The 21,451-nt window shown below is 41.2% G+C and overlaps 1 protein-coding gene across 3 annotated transcripts in view; it reads right to left on the bottom strand.

Moving 5' to 3' along the window:
- Window positions 1-3,667: 3,667 nt before the first annotated feature.
- The window catches only part of LOC129157274 (zinc finger protein 493-like), a 64,068-nt gene continuing 46,284 nt past the window's right edge, over window positions 3,668-21,451 (bottom strand). For all 3 annotated transcript variants that reach the window (XM_070542876.1, XM_070542878.1, XM_070542877.1), the window contains 2 exons: window positions 20,797-21,288; window positions 3,668-9,167 (listed from right to left, as the gene is read on the bottom strand). In XM_070542876.1, the coding sequence (XP_070398977.1) occupies window positions 7,108-9,167; window positions 20,797-21,288 (2,552 nt within the window). In that variant the 3' untranslated portion in view covers window positions 3,668-7,107. The remainder of the gene's footprint in view (window positions 9,168-20,796; window positions 21,289-21,451) is intronic.

Below are 21,451 nucleotides of genomic sequence, written 5' to 3' on the forward strand. Positions count from 1 at the left end.
TTTGTCTGAACTTTTTTTCTAAAGCAAAACTTTTCTGCTTTTGTGTTTACAGCATATTTTTTAAAGATTAGTGAATGGTCAATATCAGTTTACTAGTCTTGTGAATTGTATACTTAATTCAAAATATTTTAGTAATTTCTAAATCAATACATTTTGTGTCAAAGGGCCAGCAATTATTCCTGTTAACAGAATATACGAAATACATAAATACACACGTAAATATGCCTAAAAATTACACATCAGCAGCTTTTCACTGTAAAGAAGCAATAAAAAATCTTAACTATTAACATAAATATTAACTACTCACTCGTATTGACTTAGACCCACTGTTAGTGCCTGTAATAACAAACGATTGAAAGTTAAATGTTGCTGTAGGAGGCGTGCTCCCAAAAATGGAGGCTAGTGGGCTTAAGGGGTTAATTAAAACGATTACCACTAATTACTTTTTCTGATATTTTATTTTATTGCATTTAAAATAAACACTTGCACATACATTACTCACCTGCTAACTTAAGTAAGCATAGGTATGTTGTGCCTATTGTCCGGCAACTGATTATTTGTTGGTGGTATCTGTGTTTTATAATCCCACTGGGGATGGCCAAAAAGTGTGTATGCAAGAAAAAAATATCCATACATTCATATTTAAACCTGGAGTCCTGTCTGTTTAATTACATTGTTACTATTTCTGTATAAACGTATTCTTTCAATTGTATTGTTCGCATTGAAAGGCGTTTGATATGAATCAAACCCCAATCTCCTCTGCTGGAGCCTGAGGCGGGGTGCTGCACCCTGGATCCGACCCAGGAATGAGCTCCCCTGCCCCGCTGGGAGGGCTGCTGTTATTGAGATATTTCCCTTTTCTGACCACCAGTGGAGCTCGGGGGAGCTCAACAGGCACATGGGGGCGTGTTTTGTACATAGGGGCGTGTTTTGGAGGGGCGTGGTTTGTCGGGGCTGCGTCTGCAGCTAGGTATTATTGTGTTTTTCTGGTTACGTCATTTCCGGTAGACGCCAGCTGATGTCTGCAGCCAGATGCTTGTGACCTTTCTTGGCATTGGGCTGTATGGTGCATGTACAACCGTAAATCCTCTACTCAGAACATTTCTGGAATATCATTTTTGTCTTAACGAGTCGTCTTCCATTTTGTGTTGTCGTTTATCTCCCATAGGGACGCTTTTTGGTTCTCGAATGGAAATGGGTGGCTTGCCAACTCCGGGTCGGGAGAGAGGTCCAACCTCAAGTGGAGGAGTTTAAGTATCTCGTGGTCTTGTTCATGAGTGAGGGTAGGAGGGATCGGGAGATCGACAGGCAGATTGGTTCAGCGTCTGCAGTGATGCGGACGCTGAGCCGATCTGTCGTGGTGAAGAGGGAGCTGAGCCAGAAAGCCAGGCTCTCGATTTACCGGTCGATCTACGTCCCAATCCTCACCTTTTTTGCACTCACGTACCTGTGTTAGCCCTCCCAGGATCCCAGACCTGGTTGGGTTGTAACAGAAGAACTTGTTTTATGCATTGTGTGTAAATAAACTCAAGTTTGGAGGAAGACATTGTCTCAACCCATTGTTTGATCTAGCGTGATCACTCTCCGTACCTAAAATAATAACAGTCGTGGGGCTCTAGGTTCACACTTGTACCAAATTAATATGTAGTCAATTTGCTTTCTTTCGCTGAATTTCTACTTTGTTCTTGATGGTCGCACGTGTAGCATCATGAATGGCCTCATTTTGTGGGGCAAAGTTCACTCTTTCCAGCTGGGTCACAGCTGGGTCGAGCTGTAACTTCCATCCACAGATTAAACCACCAGGAGCCGAATAGTCTACAATAACACCGTCTTCAATCTGACTGTTTATCTGTTTGCTGTTCCATCACGAGATGAAGGACCTTCAACTCTAATCAAATAATTTAATAAACTCTTTTATTATGAGGTTTACTATAATCATCATAAATGATCATCATGGTTCATTATAAATGTATTTTTAACTAATGAAATGACTTATTATTCTTTGGTTAATAATAATTATTATTTATGATAATCAGTAATGTGTGTTCAGTAACCAGAAGGTCTTTTGCACGTGTTTACACCTCATGCAGGACTCACTTCAAGGTAACTGCCTCACATGTCTTCCATAGTCATGCTTCCTGTCTCTGAGAGGGCGTGTTCTGAGGTTTTGTTAAAACCAAAGCTCCACAGCTTAAGTTCAGTTCTTGAACCAAGCTGATACTTCTTCGTGGCAACGAGAGTATCCCAGAGGAGAAGGGTCGGCCGCCTGACTCCTCACTAAGCGTTCTGTCACGCCGATAGAATAGCTCAGAATAAACGCACCTATAACCAGCTGTCACTACGAGATTCCTTAAGAATCTGCCCGGATGCAAAGCCACATCTACCTGTGCACCTCACGGCAACTCTAGGACCAGAGAAAGTCGGTACCCTTGGTCATCTGCCGGACCTGAGTACCCCCGAGGCTGACAACATCCTCCAGACCTCCAGATCCACACAGAGGGTCGTCTGAACGGTGAGGTAGAACACAGATTGTGTCCGATGTTGTTCTCTCTAAGAAACCATCAGTTAGCTGCAAAACCAACGTTTCACCCAGAACGCGTTCTCCCTCTGAAAGAAAGCTTCTGAGATTTCATTCACGCATCCAAACCTCATCATTCCACTTAGTTTTCCATCCAGACACAGGGGTTGCTTTAATAACAAGTTTTAATATAAAAATTGTTGTTCAAATTCGTCATTTATAAATTGTTATTCATAAATTGTCAATTTTAAGTTGTCAGATTTGAAATTGTTAGTAATAAATTCTTAAATTTTTAAACCTGACTCTTCTTTGAATGAAACACAGAATGGTGTGCATTTTCAGTTATTGAATCAGCAAAGAACCTTATTAAGTCTTCTGTTTAATAAATAAACTTTTGCTATTAATTTAAATATCTTAAATTAAATATTAATCCGTAGATTAAATATAAACCAAGCTCATTGGTGTATGAACTTCTATCGATTATATTAATATCCTAGATGTTTATATATGATAGAAGCTTCATACGTTAACTTGTTTGTCTTTCTCAGAATCTAACAAAGCTGATAGCAACAGCGTTAGTTCTAGTATGTAGATTAACCCTACACACGTGTGAACCATGTGCACAAACACATTCAGTGCAAACACACACACGTGCACACATGCAGTTAAATGTCTTAAATTAAATTGTGTGCATTAATCTTTAGTACAAGCAGTAGAGTTGTTATCATCTGTAATATGTTTTAATGGTGGGCTGGTTTGATTAATATGTGTGATAGGCTGGCCGATCAACTGGTTGAGACACCAACCAGTCCTGCTACATCTACATACAAACAGTCCAAAGAACTGGGTGTGAGCGTAGCCTCTGTGTGGCCCTCCACATACGGCCCCTTGAACACCCAGATGGTCTGTTACACATACGTTTCTGGTTCTGATCAAGCGGCCAAGCAGTCAACAATATTTACATACAAACAGTCCCAAGTCAATATATACGTATGTGGTACCAAGAACTGGGTGTGAGTGTAGCCTCATTGTGGTCCCCACAACATGATGAACACAGGCTTTAAAAACTCTGGACATCTCCTGTGATTTAGATTCATCATATATTTCCCCCAGTTTCAGCTGAGTGTCTCATTTAGTAACAAAACATGATTGTGAACTCTCTCTCAAGTCAAGTTTATTATATGGCCCATTTCATACACAAAACGGTAGCCCAATGTGCTTCACATAGTTAAAACAATCACAAGTGAAATGAAATAGTTAAAATGTCACATCATGTTGTGCAAAATAAAATCAAAGAATATTGACAAAGAACATAGCACACAAAAATAAAAGCATATTAAGTACAATTATTGGTAGCGCTTTCTTTTAGTCCTCTAATTACCTAGTACTTACATGGTAATTACTTAGTAAGTTAGTGAATTGTTTTTGAGTTCTTAAATTGTTATTACTATGTAACTCAGGTTCAATTCTAGTTTTTATTTTTATTAATCATTCCTAGTATATACTGCTTTACACAGTAACTACACCAGGGTTTCCCTTACATAGGCGTAGCCGTGGCGGCCCGCCACGTCTGAAATCCCACCGCCACGCCTACAAGATCCCAAGTTTTAAATATTTTTTTAGCTGTTTCACGAGGAAGCAGCAGGAACTACTATGTTGTCGCTTGTGATCACAGCCGGCAGGCAGCAAGGAGGAGCAGGCAGGGCAGGGTGAAGTTACAGCATAAAGGTAGCAGTGGATATAATGCTTTTTGGTTTACATGTTTCAATAGCATTAAGATAAATGAGTGTTGACGATCTTGACAGGGTTTCCTCTCCCCACCAGGATAAGCATCACTTATTCATGTAAAATTTATCTAATACTGTATTACGATGTGAGCGCAAATGCGACAACTTAAGATCGATGTGTGAGCAGCCTGAGAGGTCGGGTGTTTTCATCTGAACCCTTAAAACCTCCAGCAGGCTACGCTGCACTATTGACGTGTTATCGTGCGGCGCTAACAACTTAGCGACGTGACATGTCTCGGAGAAAGCGTAAAAACACGTTGAACGCTTCTTCTGAAGCGGGAAAATAACACCTCTTCTTAAGCAGAGCACGACGTCACCTCGACTGAGCTCGATAACATTGACCCAGCACAGCCACTGGGTCGTTGGAGCTGCCCCGTGACTGCCTGATGGAAAACCAGCGGGTTTCATCAGACTCGTAAAGTTTGTTTTTGCTGGGGACCCCCTGTATTTTACCGCTCCCTCCTGCAGTCTTCCCCTATTAACATTTAAAATGATTCTGTAAATTCCGTGTATCAATAGAAGAAATCTCTGCCTCTGCCAGCTGCAGTAAATGTAGTTTCCAAATAATAAATAAGAGGTGCATTCATCTGTGTATCTCCTTTGATCCGCATTAGTGATATTCTCAGCACCAGAACAGTGAAGCAAAGAAACAGATTCCTGAGTTTGTTATAATTTTATTTATTAGGTGCATCTAACCTGTTCTATTTTTCTCTGAAATGAGATCAAATCAGTGCTTCTATGGGTTGTCTCCACTCTGCACTAGAAAATTTTACTTTATTTAGAGACGTGCGGAGAAAAAAACGTACAAGATGCAGAAAAAAGGATAAACCTCCAACCTTCATATTGTCAGCAATAAACGCAGCAAAACTCAACTTTCATGACCAAAAAAAAAAACCCATAAAAATTATTCAGTACATCAGGAGCAGGAACAAGTCTCATTTCTGATTTTACATTTTTTACTTCAATTCAAACTATTTAGACTTTTGTGTTTTCATCACATTTAGCTTGTATTTTATTTAAAATATCATCAGCTTTACAGGTAAGCTGTTCCTGTGCGCTTAAAAAGTTACTGTAAATCCTCTAATACAGGCCCGGGCCTGTATTTGACTCAAGCTCATCAAGCTCCAGGCCTTTATTGGAAGGAGGGCCAGTATTAGAGGCAGGCCTCTATTTCTATTTGAGCAAAATGAACTAATGGTTCGCTGGAGTTTTTGACAATTAAAATTGCGCTCACATTTTCAAAGTTAAACACATTTCTTTTAACAACGGTAGTTTCTGCTTTAGCCCTCTCCCCCCTCCCCCTGCGCAGCGGCCACAAACTCACTGATGCGCCTGCAGCCTCAGAGTTCCTGCTGCTTTAAACATTAAAATAATTATTTCATTTTTTGTTCCTCACTTCTGATTACCTTCAATGGTGTCTGTTTGTTGCAACCAGGTACAAAAACTAACTTGTTTTTATTTGACTATTTTTCTGTCCTGCCTGTTTATTATCTTCCTGCATCTCCTCTCAATCCTAAAGGGAAACTGCTACCTGGGTTCATATATATTCACCTTATGAGTTACCTTTGAACTGCAGTTCTAAAAGATCTACCAGAAAACATTAAAGGAAATGAACCAATATGAACGATCGCATGTTAAATTAGCTTTTGAGGTGGCAACACCTGATTTGATAATGTTACTGTGGCCATGCTCAGGACGCAGATCTACCGACCGCAAAAACAGCGGAGTGCTCCCTGCTTGGCGGCCGCATCAGTGATCGGTGCGTCACCGGAGGACAAGGTGATGCGCCCCGCTCCACAGCAGCGAAACCCATCAGGCGCAAATAAAAGACAGAAAACATTAAAGGAAATGAACCGACATGAACGATCGCGTGTCAGTACTGACGCTCTGGCACAGCGTGTTGCCCCCCCAGAAAGCAGGAGCTTGTCACCTGCTGACAGCAGGCTGCTGTCTTTTCCGAGGGCTGCATCTTGCCGGTCATTATCACGTGACAGCGACTAGTGAATGACAGACATAAAAAGTCACTATAGTGAAGTCGACTAGTTCATACAACCCCTATTGCTCCCCAGTGTTCTGCAGCGCACGTTCTCTTTGAACTTGATATCAAATTTTCGCCTCCTCTTCGTCTCCGCACGGTTAAAGTTACCCTTGCGGTCTATCACTGGCAAATCAAAAGTGAGACGATGACACAACCGCCCCCGTACTTGCTTGTTACCACATTCCACCCGGCCACAATAAGAGACCGGCCATTATTCACCTCAGCCGACACCGGCCAAAATATGAGACCCGGCCGTTAATTGAATACAGGCCTGTATTAGAGGATTTAGGGTATGTTACTTAACTTCTAAAAAAAATTACCAAATCATTCACATGAAGTAGATTTGTTATTCATTATCTGAAAGTATCCGATTAGTTTAAAAAACTAAATATGTTTTGTTTAATTTGGTTTTCAGAATGTCACTAGTTTACTTATACTTTTAAAATATATATACTGATGTACTGAAATACAGAGAAATCAACTTGTGAGTACAATGCATGTTAATATAGTAAGTATAGCATGTTTAACATAAACACATTCACACATGGAAAGTATCAATGTAAATAAATCATATGGCAGTAACTCTGCTGTACTTCATTGTGTAAAACTAGCCCACGGGCCAAAAAAAGGTTGGAGACCCCTGCAATAGATCGTTCAGCCCTAGTAGATGCTTAGATGATCAGGGCAATGATTGATGATTGTTTAAAGTTTTCTTTCAGCTAAACCTTCGTCCACAGAGCTCACAAGCAAAAGGCTTCTGTCCTTTATGGACTCTTTTGTGACCGTTTAAACTGATCTTTTGGGTAAATCTTTTCCACCGAACTCACAGGTGAAAAGCCAGTGTGGACTCTCATGTGTCTGTTTAAATGTGACTTTTGGCTAAATCTTTTTACACAGAGCTCACAAGCAAAAGGCTTCTGTCCAGTGTGGACTCTCATGTGACTGTTTAAATGTGTCTTTCGGCTAAATCTTTTTACACAGAGCTCACAAGCAAAAGGCTTCTGTCCAGTGTGGACTCTCATGTGACTGTTTAAAGTTGTCTTTAAGCTAAATTTCTTTCCACAAAGCTCACAAGGAAAGGGCTTCTCTCCTGTGTGGACTCTCATGTGTGTGTTTAACCTTCCCTTTTCACTAAATCTATTACCACACAGCTCACAGGCGAAAGGCTTCTCTCCAGTGTGGACTCTCATGTGTGTGTTTAACCTTCCCTTTTCACTAAATCTATTACCACACAGCTCACAGGCGAAAGGCTTCTCTCCAGTGTGGACTCTCATGTGACTGTTTAAAGTCGACTTTTGGCTAAATCTTGTTCCACAGAGCTCACAGACAAAAGATTTCTCTCCTGTGTGGACTCTCATGTGACGGTTTAAATGTGTCTTTTGGCTAAATCTCGTTCCACAGAGCTCACAAGGAAAGGGCTTCAGCGCTGTGTGGACTCTCATGTGACTGTTTAAATGTTCCTTTTGGCTAAATCTCGTTCCACAGAGCTCACAAGGAAAGGGCTTATCTCCAGTGTGGACTCTCATGTGACTGTTTAAATGTGTCTTTTGGCTAAATCTTTGTCCACAGAGCTCACAAGCAAAAGGCATCTGTCCAGTGTGGACTCTCATGTGACTGTTTAAAGTTGACTTTTGGCTAAATCTCATTCCACAGAGCTCACAAGGAAAGGGCTTATCTCCTGTGTGGACTTTCATGTGTGTGGTTAAGTTTGTCTTTCGGCTAAATCTCGTTCCACAGAGCTCACAAGCAAAAGATTTCTCTCCTGTGTGGACTCTCATGTGACTGTTTAAATTAGTCTTTTGGCTAAATCTCGTTCCACAGAGCTCACAAGGAAAGGGCTTATCTCCTGTGTGGACTCTCATGTGTGTGTTTAACCTTCCCTTTTCACTAAATCTATTACCACACAGCTCACAGGCGAAAGGCTTCTCTCCAGTGTGGACTCTCATGTGACTGTTTAAAGTCGACTTTTGGCTAAATCTTGTTCCACAGAGCTCACAGACAAAAGATTTCTCTCCTGTGTGGACTCTCATGTGACGGTTTAAATGTGTCTTTTGGCTAAATCTCGTTCCACAGAGCTCACAAGGAAAGGGCTTCAGCGCTGTGTGGACTCTCATGTGACTGTTTAAATGTTCCTTTTGGCTAAATCTCGTTCCACAGAGCTCACAAGGAAAGGGCTTATCTCCAGTGTGGACTCTCATGTGACTGTTTAAATGTGTCTTTTGGCTAAATCTTTGTCCACAGAGCTCACAAGCAAAAGGCATCTGTCCAGTGTGGACTCTCATGTGACTGTTTAAAGTTGACTTTTGGCTAAATCTCATTCCACAGAGCTCACAAGGAAAGGGCTTATCTCCTGTGTGGACTTTCATGTGTGTGGTTAAGTTTGTCTTTCGGCTAAATCTCGTTCCACAGAGCTCACAAGCAAAAGATTTCTCTCCTGTGTGGACTCTCATGTGACTGTTTAAATGTGTCTTTTGGCTAAATCTTTTTCCACAGAGCTCACAAGCAAAAGGCTTCTCTCCTGTGTGGACGCTCATGTGTGTGGTTAAATTAGTCTTTTGGTGAAACCTTTGTCCACAGTGCTCACAGGCAAAATGTTTCTGCTTTGTCTGGACTCTCGTGTGTTTGTTTAAATGTGTTTTTTGGCTAAAGGATTGAAGCCTGGCAGCATCAGTCTCCTTATTCAAATGGAGATGCTCTCCCTCCATACTAGACAAGAGTTTCTCCTGTTCCTCCTTTTTGTGGAGAAAATCTAGGTGCTGGTGGTTGACACGAGCACTCTGTTCTTCTGAAGCTTCTTCTTTAACCAGAACCATCTGTTGAAAATCTGTAGGAAACACAGAAACATATTATGTGAATTACAGACAGCTGTAACTGTGTTTTCACACATATAACAGTTGTATTAATTCTTTAAACTGACAGTAGAATGAAATGTATTTACAACTGGAAACTGAACTTTGAGCCTCTATAAATCATATGAGCCTTAACCCTCAGGCTTCACTTTAAGAGTCATTAGAGGACAAAAACGTCCGCTTGTAAAAGTGGCTATAAAAAATGTATACATTAATGTTTTTTTTTTGTTTTACTTTTTTTTTCATAGATCTGTTGAACAACTTCAGCCCTGCTCAAACATAAAAAAAATTCAATCATTTTGAAGATTTTAACCCCTGAAATTCCACTTTGAATACTCAAAAGTCATTGATGTAATTTATGAAGAAAAAAAAAACAAAAAAAAAAAAAACAGCACCGAGTTATTTTCTAAAAAAACAGGTAACGAAACCGTTTCTGTGTTTTAAAAAGGACGACAGTATGGAATTAGCCTTGGATCTGTCAAGAGTCTGGCAAAATATCACATTTTATGCTTTTTTAGTTTTTGTGTAGCAGCAGATTTAAAATTTACCACCCTCTTGTGCCTGTTATGGACAAAAACGTCCCATTGACTTCAATGCAAACCACAGTTTTTGATCCTGCATTATCTGCAGCAAATATTCATGCTTTCTGTGATGTAATGGTTTCATTTTGGACAAAAGTAGTCAAATTTATGATTTTTACCGTTCACCACCAAATTCAGTCATTTCTTCATATGCTGCCCAGGCGAGAAAGTTTACACATTTCTATAGATCTTCTGCTGTTTTTATTGAAGTCAGAAGCTCAGCATGTAAACAAAACACAGTTTCACTCTCCTACTGAACATCAAAGGGTAGAAAACAAAAACAATATGTTTATGCACCTGGCTGGAGCTCAGGCACATCCAAACTCTTTGTAGTTCAGTTTGTTTATGAAAGGGCAGAAGTGTGAATGCATGCATGTGAAGTGACTCCTTGGAGCTCTTCGGTCATCTCCAAAATGACACGTTTTCCCTGGCCGACCTCTGCAGCCTCACCAGCAGCTTTCCCTGTGTTAACCTGACACTTGCAGGCATAGGAAGTGGCAACATCAGCAGTGACCCAGAGTTTCAATCCGTACTTTGCTGGTTTACTTGGCATATGTTGGCGAAACTTGCACCTGCCTCTGAAAGGGACAAGCTGCTCATCAGCACACACATCTAACCCAGTGTTGAAAAGCATTTGGAGGCGATGGGTCCACATGTCCCAAATCGAGCGGATAGGGGCCAGCTTGTCCTGCCTGAGACGAGAACGTCTGTTCAGCTCATCATCAAACCGGAGGGTGGAGTTGATCATCTTGAATTTGGTGTGACTCATGGTGGCCAGGAAGATTGCACGTCCACAGTGGTCATCCCAAAGGCTGCAGGTGGATTCCCCTTTGGACTGGTACACACCAGCCAAAATCAGGAGCCCAATGTATGCTCTCACTGCGATGTCATCAATATCCCACCAGTTCTTCACCACACGTCTTCCATTTAGATTTGTCATGTTGACGATGATTTCAGTCATTTCTGGAGTAAAGAATAAATCAAAGGAGGATACCACATCGTAAATACGTGTGATGGTGTAACGTGTTGGCCCAGGATTCAGACATCTTGCAGCAGGAACATAGTGGGAAGTTTCTGCGTTAGTAGGAAACCAGACTTGCCCACTTTTAGAAATCCATCCTGGAGCATGATCCGTTGTCCTCCCTTCTCTTTCACTGGACAGGTCAGGAAAAGAAGTCAAGGAAACAGAATGGTCTGACTCCACCTCAAAGTCCACTGAAGATGTTTCACTCTCCTCATTTTCTCCAGGAGTATCAGGCTGCAGGAGCTGATCCAGAACTTGTTCCACAGAGAGATGCCTCTTCATTTAGCTCCGTTGCTTTCACAGAAGTGAAATGACCAGATAACCAGACTACAAGGAGTTTGAATGTGGCAGGTGCATAAACATACTAATTGTTTTTGTTTTCTACACTTTGAAGTTCAGTAGGAGAGTCAAACTGTGTTTTATTTACTTATCAGAGGTCAGGTTGGCCTTTTGACATCAATAAAAACAGCAGAAGATCTAAAGATATGTGTAAACTTTCTCGCCTGGGCAACATATGGAGACATGACTGAATTCTACTTTTTTCCAAAATGAAACCATAACATCACAGAAAGCATGATTATTTGTTGCAGATGATACAGGATCAAAAACTGTGGTTTGCATTAAAGTCAATGGGACGTTTTTGTCCTCTAATGGCTCGAGTGTATAGTAGGGCTGAAACGATTCCTCGAGTACCTCGAATAATTCGAGTACAAAAAATCCTCGAGTCAAATTCTCTGCCTCGAGGAGTCGTTTAATTCATGTTTAATTAATTCATGGCTTTGCAATCGCCCGGGGTCATGTTTCACCCAGACTGAAATAAGTGACGCACATGCCCACTGGACTGAATGCACACCCGAGTAGCGAATGTAACTTAACTTTCTCTTAAGCCATGGCGGACAACTTGAACCCTGGAGTGCGAAAAAGACAGAAAAAGTCAAAGGTGTGGGACCATTTTTCACGTCGTAAGGCGGAAAACGTTGTCCAGTGTAAATACTGTAAAATGGATTTAGCCTACCACAACACCACATCCTCCGTGCTGCAGCACCTGTAAATGTCACTTCTGCAAGCGGACTCGGAGCCTCTACAAGATAATGCATTTTAGCCTGTATTTCTATACATTCTGCGGACACTGTGCGACTTTTTCGTTTGTAGCACTCAGTTTCAGCTCACACCGTACGTCTGGTAGCAACACGTCGGACTTAAAATGTGCTAAAAATAGCATTTTTACACAATATGTCAGACTTTTTATTGTGTTGTTAATGATATTTGTTGTCCCTCGGGATTGCTGCAGGAGGACACGGGTATTTATGAGTGGCGGAGGAAAATGAAAGAAAGTAAATAAATGTTTTGTGATCAGTATAATTTGACAAAACCACGGCAAACATGCTTTCGACAATCCTTGTTAGTGTGAGAAAAAAAGTGTAGAAATTAAAACGGACGTGTGTTAATAGGGAAACAGCCGGCGAGCTGTTTGCGCGTGTGCCGTGAACGGTTCTGGTTCTGTTTGGGCCGCAGCCGCTCGCAACGCTACTTCAACAGTTATCCTCTGGCTTGCCGGCTAGCAGATTCTCGCACGAGGGGAAAATCGGCTCAGGTTGTTTACTTATTTTTTGCACAGGCATTTGTTTACTGTGAAGTAAAGTTGAAGTGCTGAAGTTTTGAAAACTAATTTTGAATAAAACTTTAAGAATAACTGGCAATTGCTTGCTCATTTTAAGAGGTCTTTCATAATTATAACATGCTATTTGATATAATGGTTTACAAACACAAAAGGGTAATTTATTAGAGTACTCGATTAATCGAAAAAAAGATTCGATAGAGTCCTCGATTACAAAAATATTCGATAGCTGCAGCCCTAGTGTATAGTAAATTTTAAATCTGTTGCTATGTAAAAACTATAAATGCAAAAAATTCTAAAGTTTAGATATTTCATAACACAATCAAGACTGATTTGTACTAAACACCCCAGGCAAACAAAAAAGTATTTTCTAGAAAATATCTCAGTTTTAGTGTTTTTTTCATGAATCGGGGTGATGTGGGTGTGTTTGGAGGACTTGGTCAGAAGCCGAGCACAGGCGTTCTGAACCACCTGTAGACGGTTCAGGGAGGTTCTGCTCAGACACGTGAAAAGAGAGTTACAGTAGTCTAAGCGTGAGGAGATGAAGGTGTGGAGAACTGTCTCAAGTTCAGAGCGGGACAGAATGGGACTCAGCTGTAAGGGAAAAATTAGGTTCTTACATTTTAATTAATGAGCCGTAAGGCGTGGGATTCCATAGGAAATATGAAATCCGCCTCATGGATCGGGGTTGGTTAAACCAGAAGATCGGGTCTTTTTAATGCAGAGATCATGTAACCGTTATGTATTCACTCAGAGACAACAGAATAGAACGAGTCAAGTTTAAAAGTTAAGAAATTGTATTACTAACAATTAAACTAGGCTTATTTAAGAACTAAGTGTATAGTGCGACTAAAAATGGATGAGGCGGTGAATGGATGACGTGTCATGTAAATCAGAACCCGCAAATCCGATGAAGCGATTAGTTCTGACGGGAACTGAAGATGTTGGTTTGGAATAAGCTGGGGTTCGTTTCAGAACTGCATGAGACACCATTAAGCCACGCCTACCTACCTGGTGGAAGTCCTCTGTGAGATCAGGAATGCCGAGGTCCACCCGGACCCTCTCTGGACACCGAGCTGGTAGCAGAGCTGCGGTTCCGACCAGACCCGTCTCGAGATACTGCCGTCACACGACTCTTGTCTTGGCGTCTGTTCAGACCCAGCCTGGGTCAGTGGAGCTCTTATTCTGAAAGGAGCTGTTGTCGTTGCTTGTTGTTATAGTGACTGGATTTTCTCAGCTTGTCGTGGTTCTTTCGGTTGAAGAGTTAAAGTTCAGGATTGGCCACTCCGTCACTTTGCTCTGGAACGCTTTGAACTGCATTAGAGCTGACGTGGCATCTGTTTTCTACCTCGGATGTTATGGTTTATTGTTGAATAAAAATTACCAAACACCGTCAGAAGCACGCCTCCGTCAGATCTGTAACATTCTGATTGGATCAGTGAAAAAATGTGTCAAGTCCTTTTAACACTACGTGAAATGAGTCCTGTTGAACCATTTAAAGTTACATTACTTCATTTCTAAGATCATAATAAAATAATGAATATTTTAATTTCACAGGTCGGTCACATCTTGTTATATTGACTAACACTTTGATGGATTAGCTTTATTAAAATAGAGTTCTTTGATTAATCAAAAGGAAAGAATTCATTCTTCTTTCTTCTGTCTTCATGCTGGAATGTAAACAGTTTAGAAACGACTGTATGACCTTCAGGCTGTTTCAGACACACTGACACTGTGTCAAAAGGAAACAGCTGTTAGGGTAGAAATGGCTCCTTCAGCACGTTACACAGCTTAGCAACGTTCCTGAGATGGAAGAAGGAAGAGCCAACAAGAGAACTGGCATGAGAATCCAGGGTGACAGCTGGGTCAAGGGTCACGCCAAGATTCCTGACAGAGGGTTTGGTGTGAGAAGCAAGCTGACCAAGAGAGTCTCTGACTTTGGGAACCAGCTTCTCTGGGGCATAGATGAAGATCTCAGTCTTATCTTCATTCAGCTGTAGAAAGCTCCCACCATCCAGGTTTTAATGGAGTCTAAGCAGGAGAGTAACAGCTGCAGCGTAGACATCTCATGGGGCTTAAAGGAGATGTACAGTTGGATGTCATCCGTGTGAAGACGCTAGGAGACTCCTTTAAATGAGCTCAGCAGGTGCTGTAAAGGAAGCAGATAGAGCAGGGCCGTGCAGAGACCTTTGAAGGGGCGGGTGCTCAAAGTTAAAAAAGGGGCACATATACAGGGTTTTCCTGTATTCAAATTTGCGTGGCGGCCGCCTCCAGCTATTTTTGTGCCGCCCCAGCCTGATTTCACTCTGCCCCCAGCTATATGGATGTTACTGTAACTGCAGTTGCAGCGTTGCGCCACTACAGGGCGCTGTACCAGCAGCGGTGCACTGAAAAGCGCTAAAACCGCTGCAGAAAAAGATCAAAATGTGCTTTTCTCGCTAGTTGGTACATACCTATGGTTGGTGCTATTAACGTCCTGATTTTCCCCCAGCTCTTCCATATCGGAGCAGGGCTGTAACTGTCTGTGCGTGTCTATCTATTTTTAAACGTAGCACGGGTGCAACATCTTTGAATGACTATTTTCCCCAGAACTTTGTTGAACAAAAGTAAGTTACGTGTAAGAAAATGCTTTTTACTGGCGCACAGTGTGGTCATCTGGATGCAGTGGAGGAAAATAAAAGGAACCAACAAAGGCACAAAGGCAGAACCGGTCCAAACTTTGGGATCAAAAGTGCAGCTACACGCAGATTAGCTAATGCCAAAGCTAACAGGTAGCAGTCTCGCGATCAAGTGGCGCACAGAAAAATATATGATGATGATTATCGTAAAACTATGAAAGACTAAACTCTACAAGCGGATGAAAAGTCCCCACCATCCTGTTTATTCTGCATCCTGCAGCACTACGGATCAGAACCGCTGCAGATACGGGTCACATTACAGCTACAAGGCTACAGCAAGCCGTTGTAGTATATAATTCACAAACGCTTCTATCTTTGAACATAATTTGAACTGGATTATTGCTAACCCGTACATAATAGACATGCCACCATTACATTGTTAGCAGCAGAAATTAAATGTTATTACCATTTCCAACACAAGTGCATGTTAATGAAATGCATTATATTTTACCGCATATATTTATGTGTTATTATGACTAAGATGAGTGTTATTAATACAAACCTAAAATGTTACTGAAATGTAGGTCAAATATATAAAAATATTTTAACTATAAATATCAGATGGGAAAAAGGAACTAAACACCAATCTGATGCATATTATTGAGCCTTTCATAATAAGAGTCTGTTATTTCAGCCTGATAATTTTGTTGTTTTATTTCATATTTTCTAGCAGCAAACCAGTTTTGTTTCAATTGAAACGTTGTCAAATGGAATTAGGGCTGCAACTAACGATTATTTTCATAATCGATTAATCTGTCGATTATTTTTTCGATTAATCGGTTTGTTATTGTTTAGCTATTTAACCTATACAAGTGATGAATACATTTCAGTTAAGAAAAAGAAAAACATAGGAGAATTGTGCAGTTGACTGCAATCTATTTTATTGCACATGAACACAGTCAGCGGTGTAAAATGAGCTAAACAGTGCAAAATATCAGTCCAGAATAATTTTTTGGCATCAAAATATAAGAGGTAAATTCCTTAAAAAATAATGTAGAATCTAGAATAGAGTTTGTAAGTGGTATGCATTGTTGGGGGGTGAGTGTCTTGTTCCCCATGTAGTTGTCCATCGTTGCTTGTCTTTTTCTGCATAAGAAACACAAATAGACTGAAATAAGTACACATATAAAAAAAAGCAGCACACACACTACAACACTAAATCAATATTACATTATTTGAATTAATTAACAATATACAGTGATCATTTATTTTGCCAAAAATGTGTTGTGAGGCGTTTTACAGCGTTAGACAGTAAAACAGCCTTTTAATAGTAAAAAAAAGGACTTTCTGAATTTCTCCTGTATTTAAAAATTGAAAGCGTACAACTATGCCGCGTTATATTCACCTGGACACAGCTCGTCTGTATATTTTTCTCCGCGGAGTTGTCCTTTTTTGAATGAGGAACATAGTTATGGGTTTGTGCCGTTTTTCTCTTAACGAGAACATTCTTATAAACAGACGTGCTAAATTTGGCAAGCGCATGATACACAACACGGAGGAGATTCACGATTGCATCTAGTCAATCAGAAGTAGAACACCGTAGACTGACGCGGCAAAAAAACATGTTTAACATCCACTATAACGAACTCAGCTCCCAAATTTGATCTGCGTTAGCTTGTTTATTTTCTGTTACTTACCGGATTCACCGGACTTTCCTCTGCTGCATCAGCCCCCACGTTTTCATCTCAAATGTTCACTTAGGGACGTCGTGCTTCCGTGCCATGCTAGATGGTTTTTGCATATTTTGCAGGTCACCCGTCTTTTCAAGGCATCTAGTGAAGTGCTCCCATACTCGTGAGGTTTTTGTCCGGGGTTTCTATTGTTTTGTCGCTTCTATTTTTCTTCCGTATTTCTTCTTGTTCCGCCATCTCTCACAGCAAGATGAGCGTCAGTAACGTGATATGTCATGAAAACCGAGGGCACTTATTGGCTCATTTCTTCTCTACTCCACTGGTAGATCAGTGGCTCATTACTGCCACACTGGCGGCAAATTTAACAGATTGTAACCGATGTCAGATTGTGGTAAAAAATAGACTTTATGCGGTAAAATATGATTATTAAACAACTAATCGATGACTAAAAAAGTTGTTAACTATTTTAATAATCGATTATAATCGATTAGTTGTTTCAGCTCTAAATGGAATATTCTATTAATCGCCAGAAGCTTAGATTGGAACACTTAACGAAAACATATTTAGCCTTTAAAAAAGTGAGGCAGTTGAATGCACAGAGTACGCATGTGCTGGCGCACGGTCAGGATGGTACCACCTCTGCCTCAGTCTGAGCCAGGAAAAACCCTGATATAGAGCAAAGTTTTTAAACAGATTCATGATCCAACAAGTTAAAAAGTTCAGATAATGAGACCCTTGGTTTCAAACAACATAATGTAAACCAGGAAAATATGTCAATAATTAAGGTAACGCTATTTCATAAACAGTTGTCAGGGTTTCCCTTACATAGGCGTAGCCGTGGCGGCCCGCCATGGCTGAAATCCCACCGCCACGCCTACAAGATCCCAAGTTTTATTGATTTATTTTTTTAGCCGTTTCACGAGGAAGCAGCGGGAACTACTATGTTGTCGCTTGTGATCACAGCCGGCAGGCAGCAAGGAGGAGCAGGCAGGGCAGGGTGAAGTTACAGCATAAAGGTAGCAGTGGATATAATGCTTTTTGGTTTACATGTTTCAATAGCAGTAAGATAAATGAGCGTTGAGGATCTTGACAGGGTTTCCTCCCCCCACCAGGCTAATCATCACTTATTCATTGTAACATGAGGAATTATGGGTTTCTGTGCCAAAGGTCGTATTTGCCCGGCTGGGTAAAAGCTGGGTCAAGCAGCAACTTCACCCACAGATTAAGGCCTAAGCCGCCAGCAAGTCTGAAGGAATCCACAACATCCGAACACCTGCTCTCCAGAAGAAGGACTTCACACACAGTCTAGTCATAATAAAACAGTCTTAAGCTTTCTTTATTTTTGTTAAATAATCATTTGATCACTTTGCTCATTATAAATGTACTTTAATCAAATGAATGATTATTATGCTTTGGGTAATCATAATGAACTATAATGAATCAATACTTAATTAAATAATGTTTTTGAAGATGTTTAGCAGTGACCTTCACACCTGCTCATACAGGTCCGTATCCACAGTAACTCAAAACACATTTGCTCTGACGCACAACAAGTTTGCTTTGGGAAGAGAAGTGTTTTGGGTAAGGAGTCAGAACGAGAGTGAGAATGGAAGAGAGCGGAAGTGCGGAACGAACGCCACGGGGAAAGAAGCCCTGCCGGCTTCTTTTCTCCCCCCCACGCTATTTCTGTCAAGCCAGACAGAATAGCTAAAATGCAACCAGCTAACTCAGACTCGTCCCAGAGTCTTTTGATTTCTGAGTTAATTTAAACATGAGAAAGCGCATCTGCCGAAACGCTTCAGCAATGTGTACCGAGGTCAACCCGGGACTGGACCGTCGCATACCTTTGTCTTCTCTGCCAGCCAAGGTGTCATCTGGATAACACATCCTCCGAGGTCCGGATCTAAAAGGGGGTCCTAAGTACGGTGAGGCAGAACACGATAGATAGCGTTCTGATGCAGTTTTTCTAATAAGAACTAAAGTTTAATTGCAAAACATCATTTTTCACTCAGTTCACCTTCTCTCTCCCTGAAGCAATCTCAGACACCTGCATGCATTCATAATTCCATCATCCTCAAATTTAGCCCAACCAACACAAGGTCTGTTTGAGCAAGCTTAAAATATCAACTGTTAAAGATTGTCCAACAAGGTTGCCCATGTTGATTGTTTTTCCTATGATTGTCATTTCAAATCGTTAGTTTAAATTGAAGAAATAAATCTCTTAAAATTTAAACTCGCCTTTTCAATGAACTGAAACACAGACAAACGGATATGATCGTCAGTTTATCGATGAAAACAACCTTTGAGTCTTCTTATCTTTATAACCTTTGGTTATTAATTTGTTAAAAATTAATATTCCAGATTATTATGTAGAATGGTTCATCTTTCATAAAAAGGCCAACAACCATTACGCTACATCATGTAAAATTTATTTATTTTTTCATGTCAGACTTTAACCGCATCTAATACTGTATTACGGCGTGAGCGCAACAGCGACAACTTAAGATCGATGTGTGAGCAGCCTGAGAGGTCGGGTGTTTCATCTGAACCCTTAAAACCTCCAGCAGGCTACGCTGCACTATTGACGTGTTAGCGCGCGGCGCTAACAACTTAGCGACGTGACATGTCTCGGAGAAAGCGTAAAAACGCGTTGAACGCTTCTTCTGAAGCGGGAAAATAACACCTCTTCTTAAGCAGAGCACGACGTCGCCTCGACTGAGCTCGATAACATTGACCCAGCACAGCCACTGGGTCGTTGGAGCTGCCCCGTGACTGCCTGATGGAAAACCAGCGGGTTTCATCACACTCGTAAAGTTTCTTGTTTTTGCTGGGGACCCCCTGTATTTTACCGCTCCCTCCTGCAGTCTTCCCCTATTAACATTTAAAATGATTCTGTAAATTCGTGTATCAATAGAAAAAATCTCTGCCTCTGCCAGCTGCAGTAAATGTAGTCTCCAAATAATAAATAAGAGGTGCATTCATCTGTGTATCTCCTTTGATCTGCATTAGTGATGTTCTCAGCACCAGAACAGTGAAGCAAAGAAACAGATTCCTGAGTTTGTTATAATTTTATTTATTAGGTGCATCTAACCTGTTCTATTTTTCTCTGAAATGAGATCAAATCAGTGGCTCTATGGGTTGTCTCCACTCTGCACTAGAACATTTTACTTTATTTAGAGACGTGTCATAATTTCTCCCCAAGCTTCTGCCCCTGATTGCAGTTTGGTGACTTGTCTGCTTGTTGTCTCTCCTCTCTCTCCAGCTGCAGGTATTGGGTTATTGATACAATCCCTAACAGTCATGTAATCATTAGTTTAGAAATATAGAATTAAACTCATTTTTATAAACTATATTCTTGAATCTGTCTGAATTAATATGAAGTGTGTGTTCCTAAGGTCATATTAAATCAAATATTCAAAGACCAATAAGATTGATCATTTATAATTAGATGGAATATCACATCTTATTGATCATTCAGTAAAAGTAACCACTTCCATCACGTTACACCATCAGCATGGCTCTACACTTCATCCTGCAGCATCTGGACTCCCTGGGTACCTACACCAGGATCCTGCCAGAAGCAGAAACAGCTGGAGTTAGCAGGTCAGATCCACGGTGTGTAAAGTCCACTCATGGAGGGAACAGGAAGGGAAACCACTGAAGAACCAGGATAAACAGACCCGAGGAAACATGGACGGAGACACGGCGCTGCCCCGTGGCCAGGCGGGAATGTGGAAACGGACCTGTGGCTATTCCAAACACAGGCGCCATCTTGTTAGCGGCCAGAAGCAGAGTATGGGTGGGATGAGGCTGGCCCATACTCTGGAACAGCAGCTGCTATGTGTGGACTCTCATGTGATTTGTTTGTTTACATTTGTAGTAAACCTTTCTCCAGTCATCAGGACTAAATGATTTAGGTTTCTTCTGGACTTTCCTGCACGAGTCTACATGTTGCTTCACTCTAACACATTTCTTATGAACCAAACAGCCTGAAGACCTGACTGCTGGATGACTCGTCTCCCTCACGTGTCTCTGGAGAGACCACTTGTGAAGAACTTGTTGACAGACTTACCATCTGACTCAGAAGACCTGCTCTCATTCCAGTCATCATCTTCATCTCCAGTTTCAGACCCAGAGTCTGACAGCTCAGAGTCCAGATTCACATCATCATCATCATCTCCACTAACTTCAGTCTCTGAAGAATCAGATGTTTGTTCATGAGGGTTCAGATCTGGGTTCCTGCTAGTTCCTGCTCCTCCACCAGTTTCTGCGGTCATCTGGTCAGCTGAGCTGCTGGTTGGAACATCTCTGTCTTCTATTTGCTGCTGATGAAGCTGTGAGACCAGAGGTTTCTCTTCATCATCCTCACTCTTTATAGAAACAGCAGTAACAGGAGACCCGACAGCTTCAGTCTCCTCCTTCAAACAGAGATGCTCTCCCTCCAGACTGGTCCAGAGCTCCTCCTGTTCCTCCTTTATGTGGAGGTGTTCTGGGTCCTGCTGGTCCACACCAGCACTCTGTTCTTCAGGATCTTCTTCTTTAACCAGCACCAGCTGTTGAACATCTGTAGGAAACACAGACACATGATGTTACAGACCACCATACCTTTATATTTACACCACGAGTGATACCGGCTACATGATGTGGGGAAAAGGAACAAACACATGAACTTCATTTAGATAAAAACATATTTCTACTTTAGGATCAATAAAAACTTCCATCACAAT

This window comes from Nothobranchius furzeri, chromosome 12 (assembly GCF_043380555.1).
Source record: "Nothobranchius furzeri strain GRZ-AD chromosome 12, NfurGRZ-RIMD1, whole genome shotgun sequence".
NCBI classification, from domain to species: domain Eukaryota; kingdom Metazoa; phylum Chordata; class Actinopteri; order Cyprinodontiformes; family Nothobranchiidae; genus Nothobranchius; species Nothobranchius furzeri.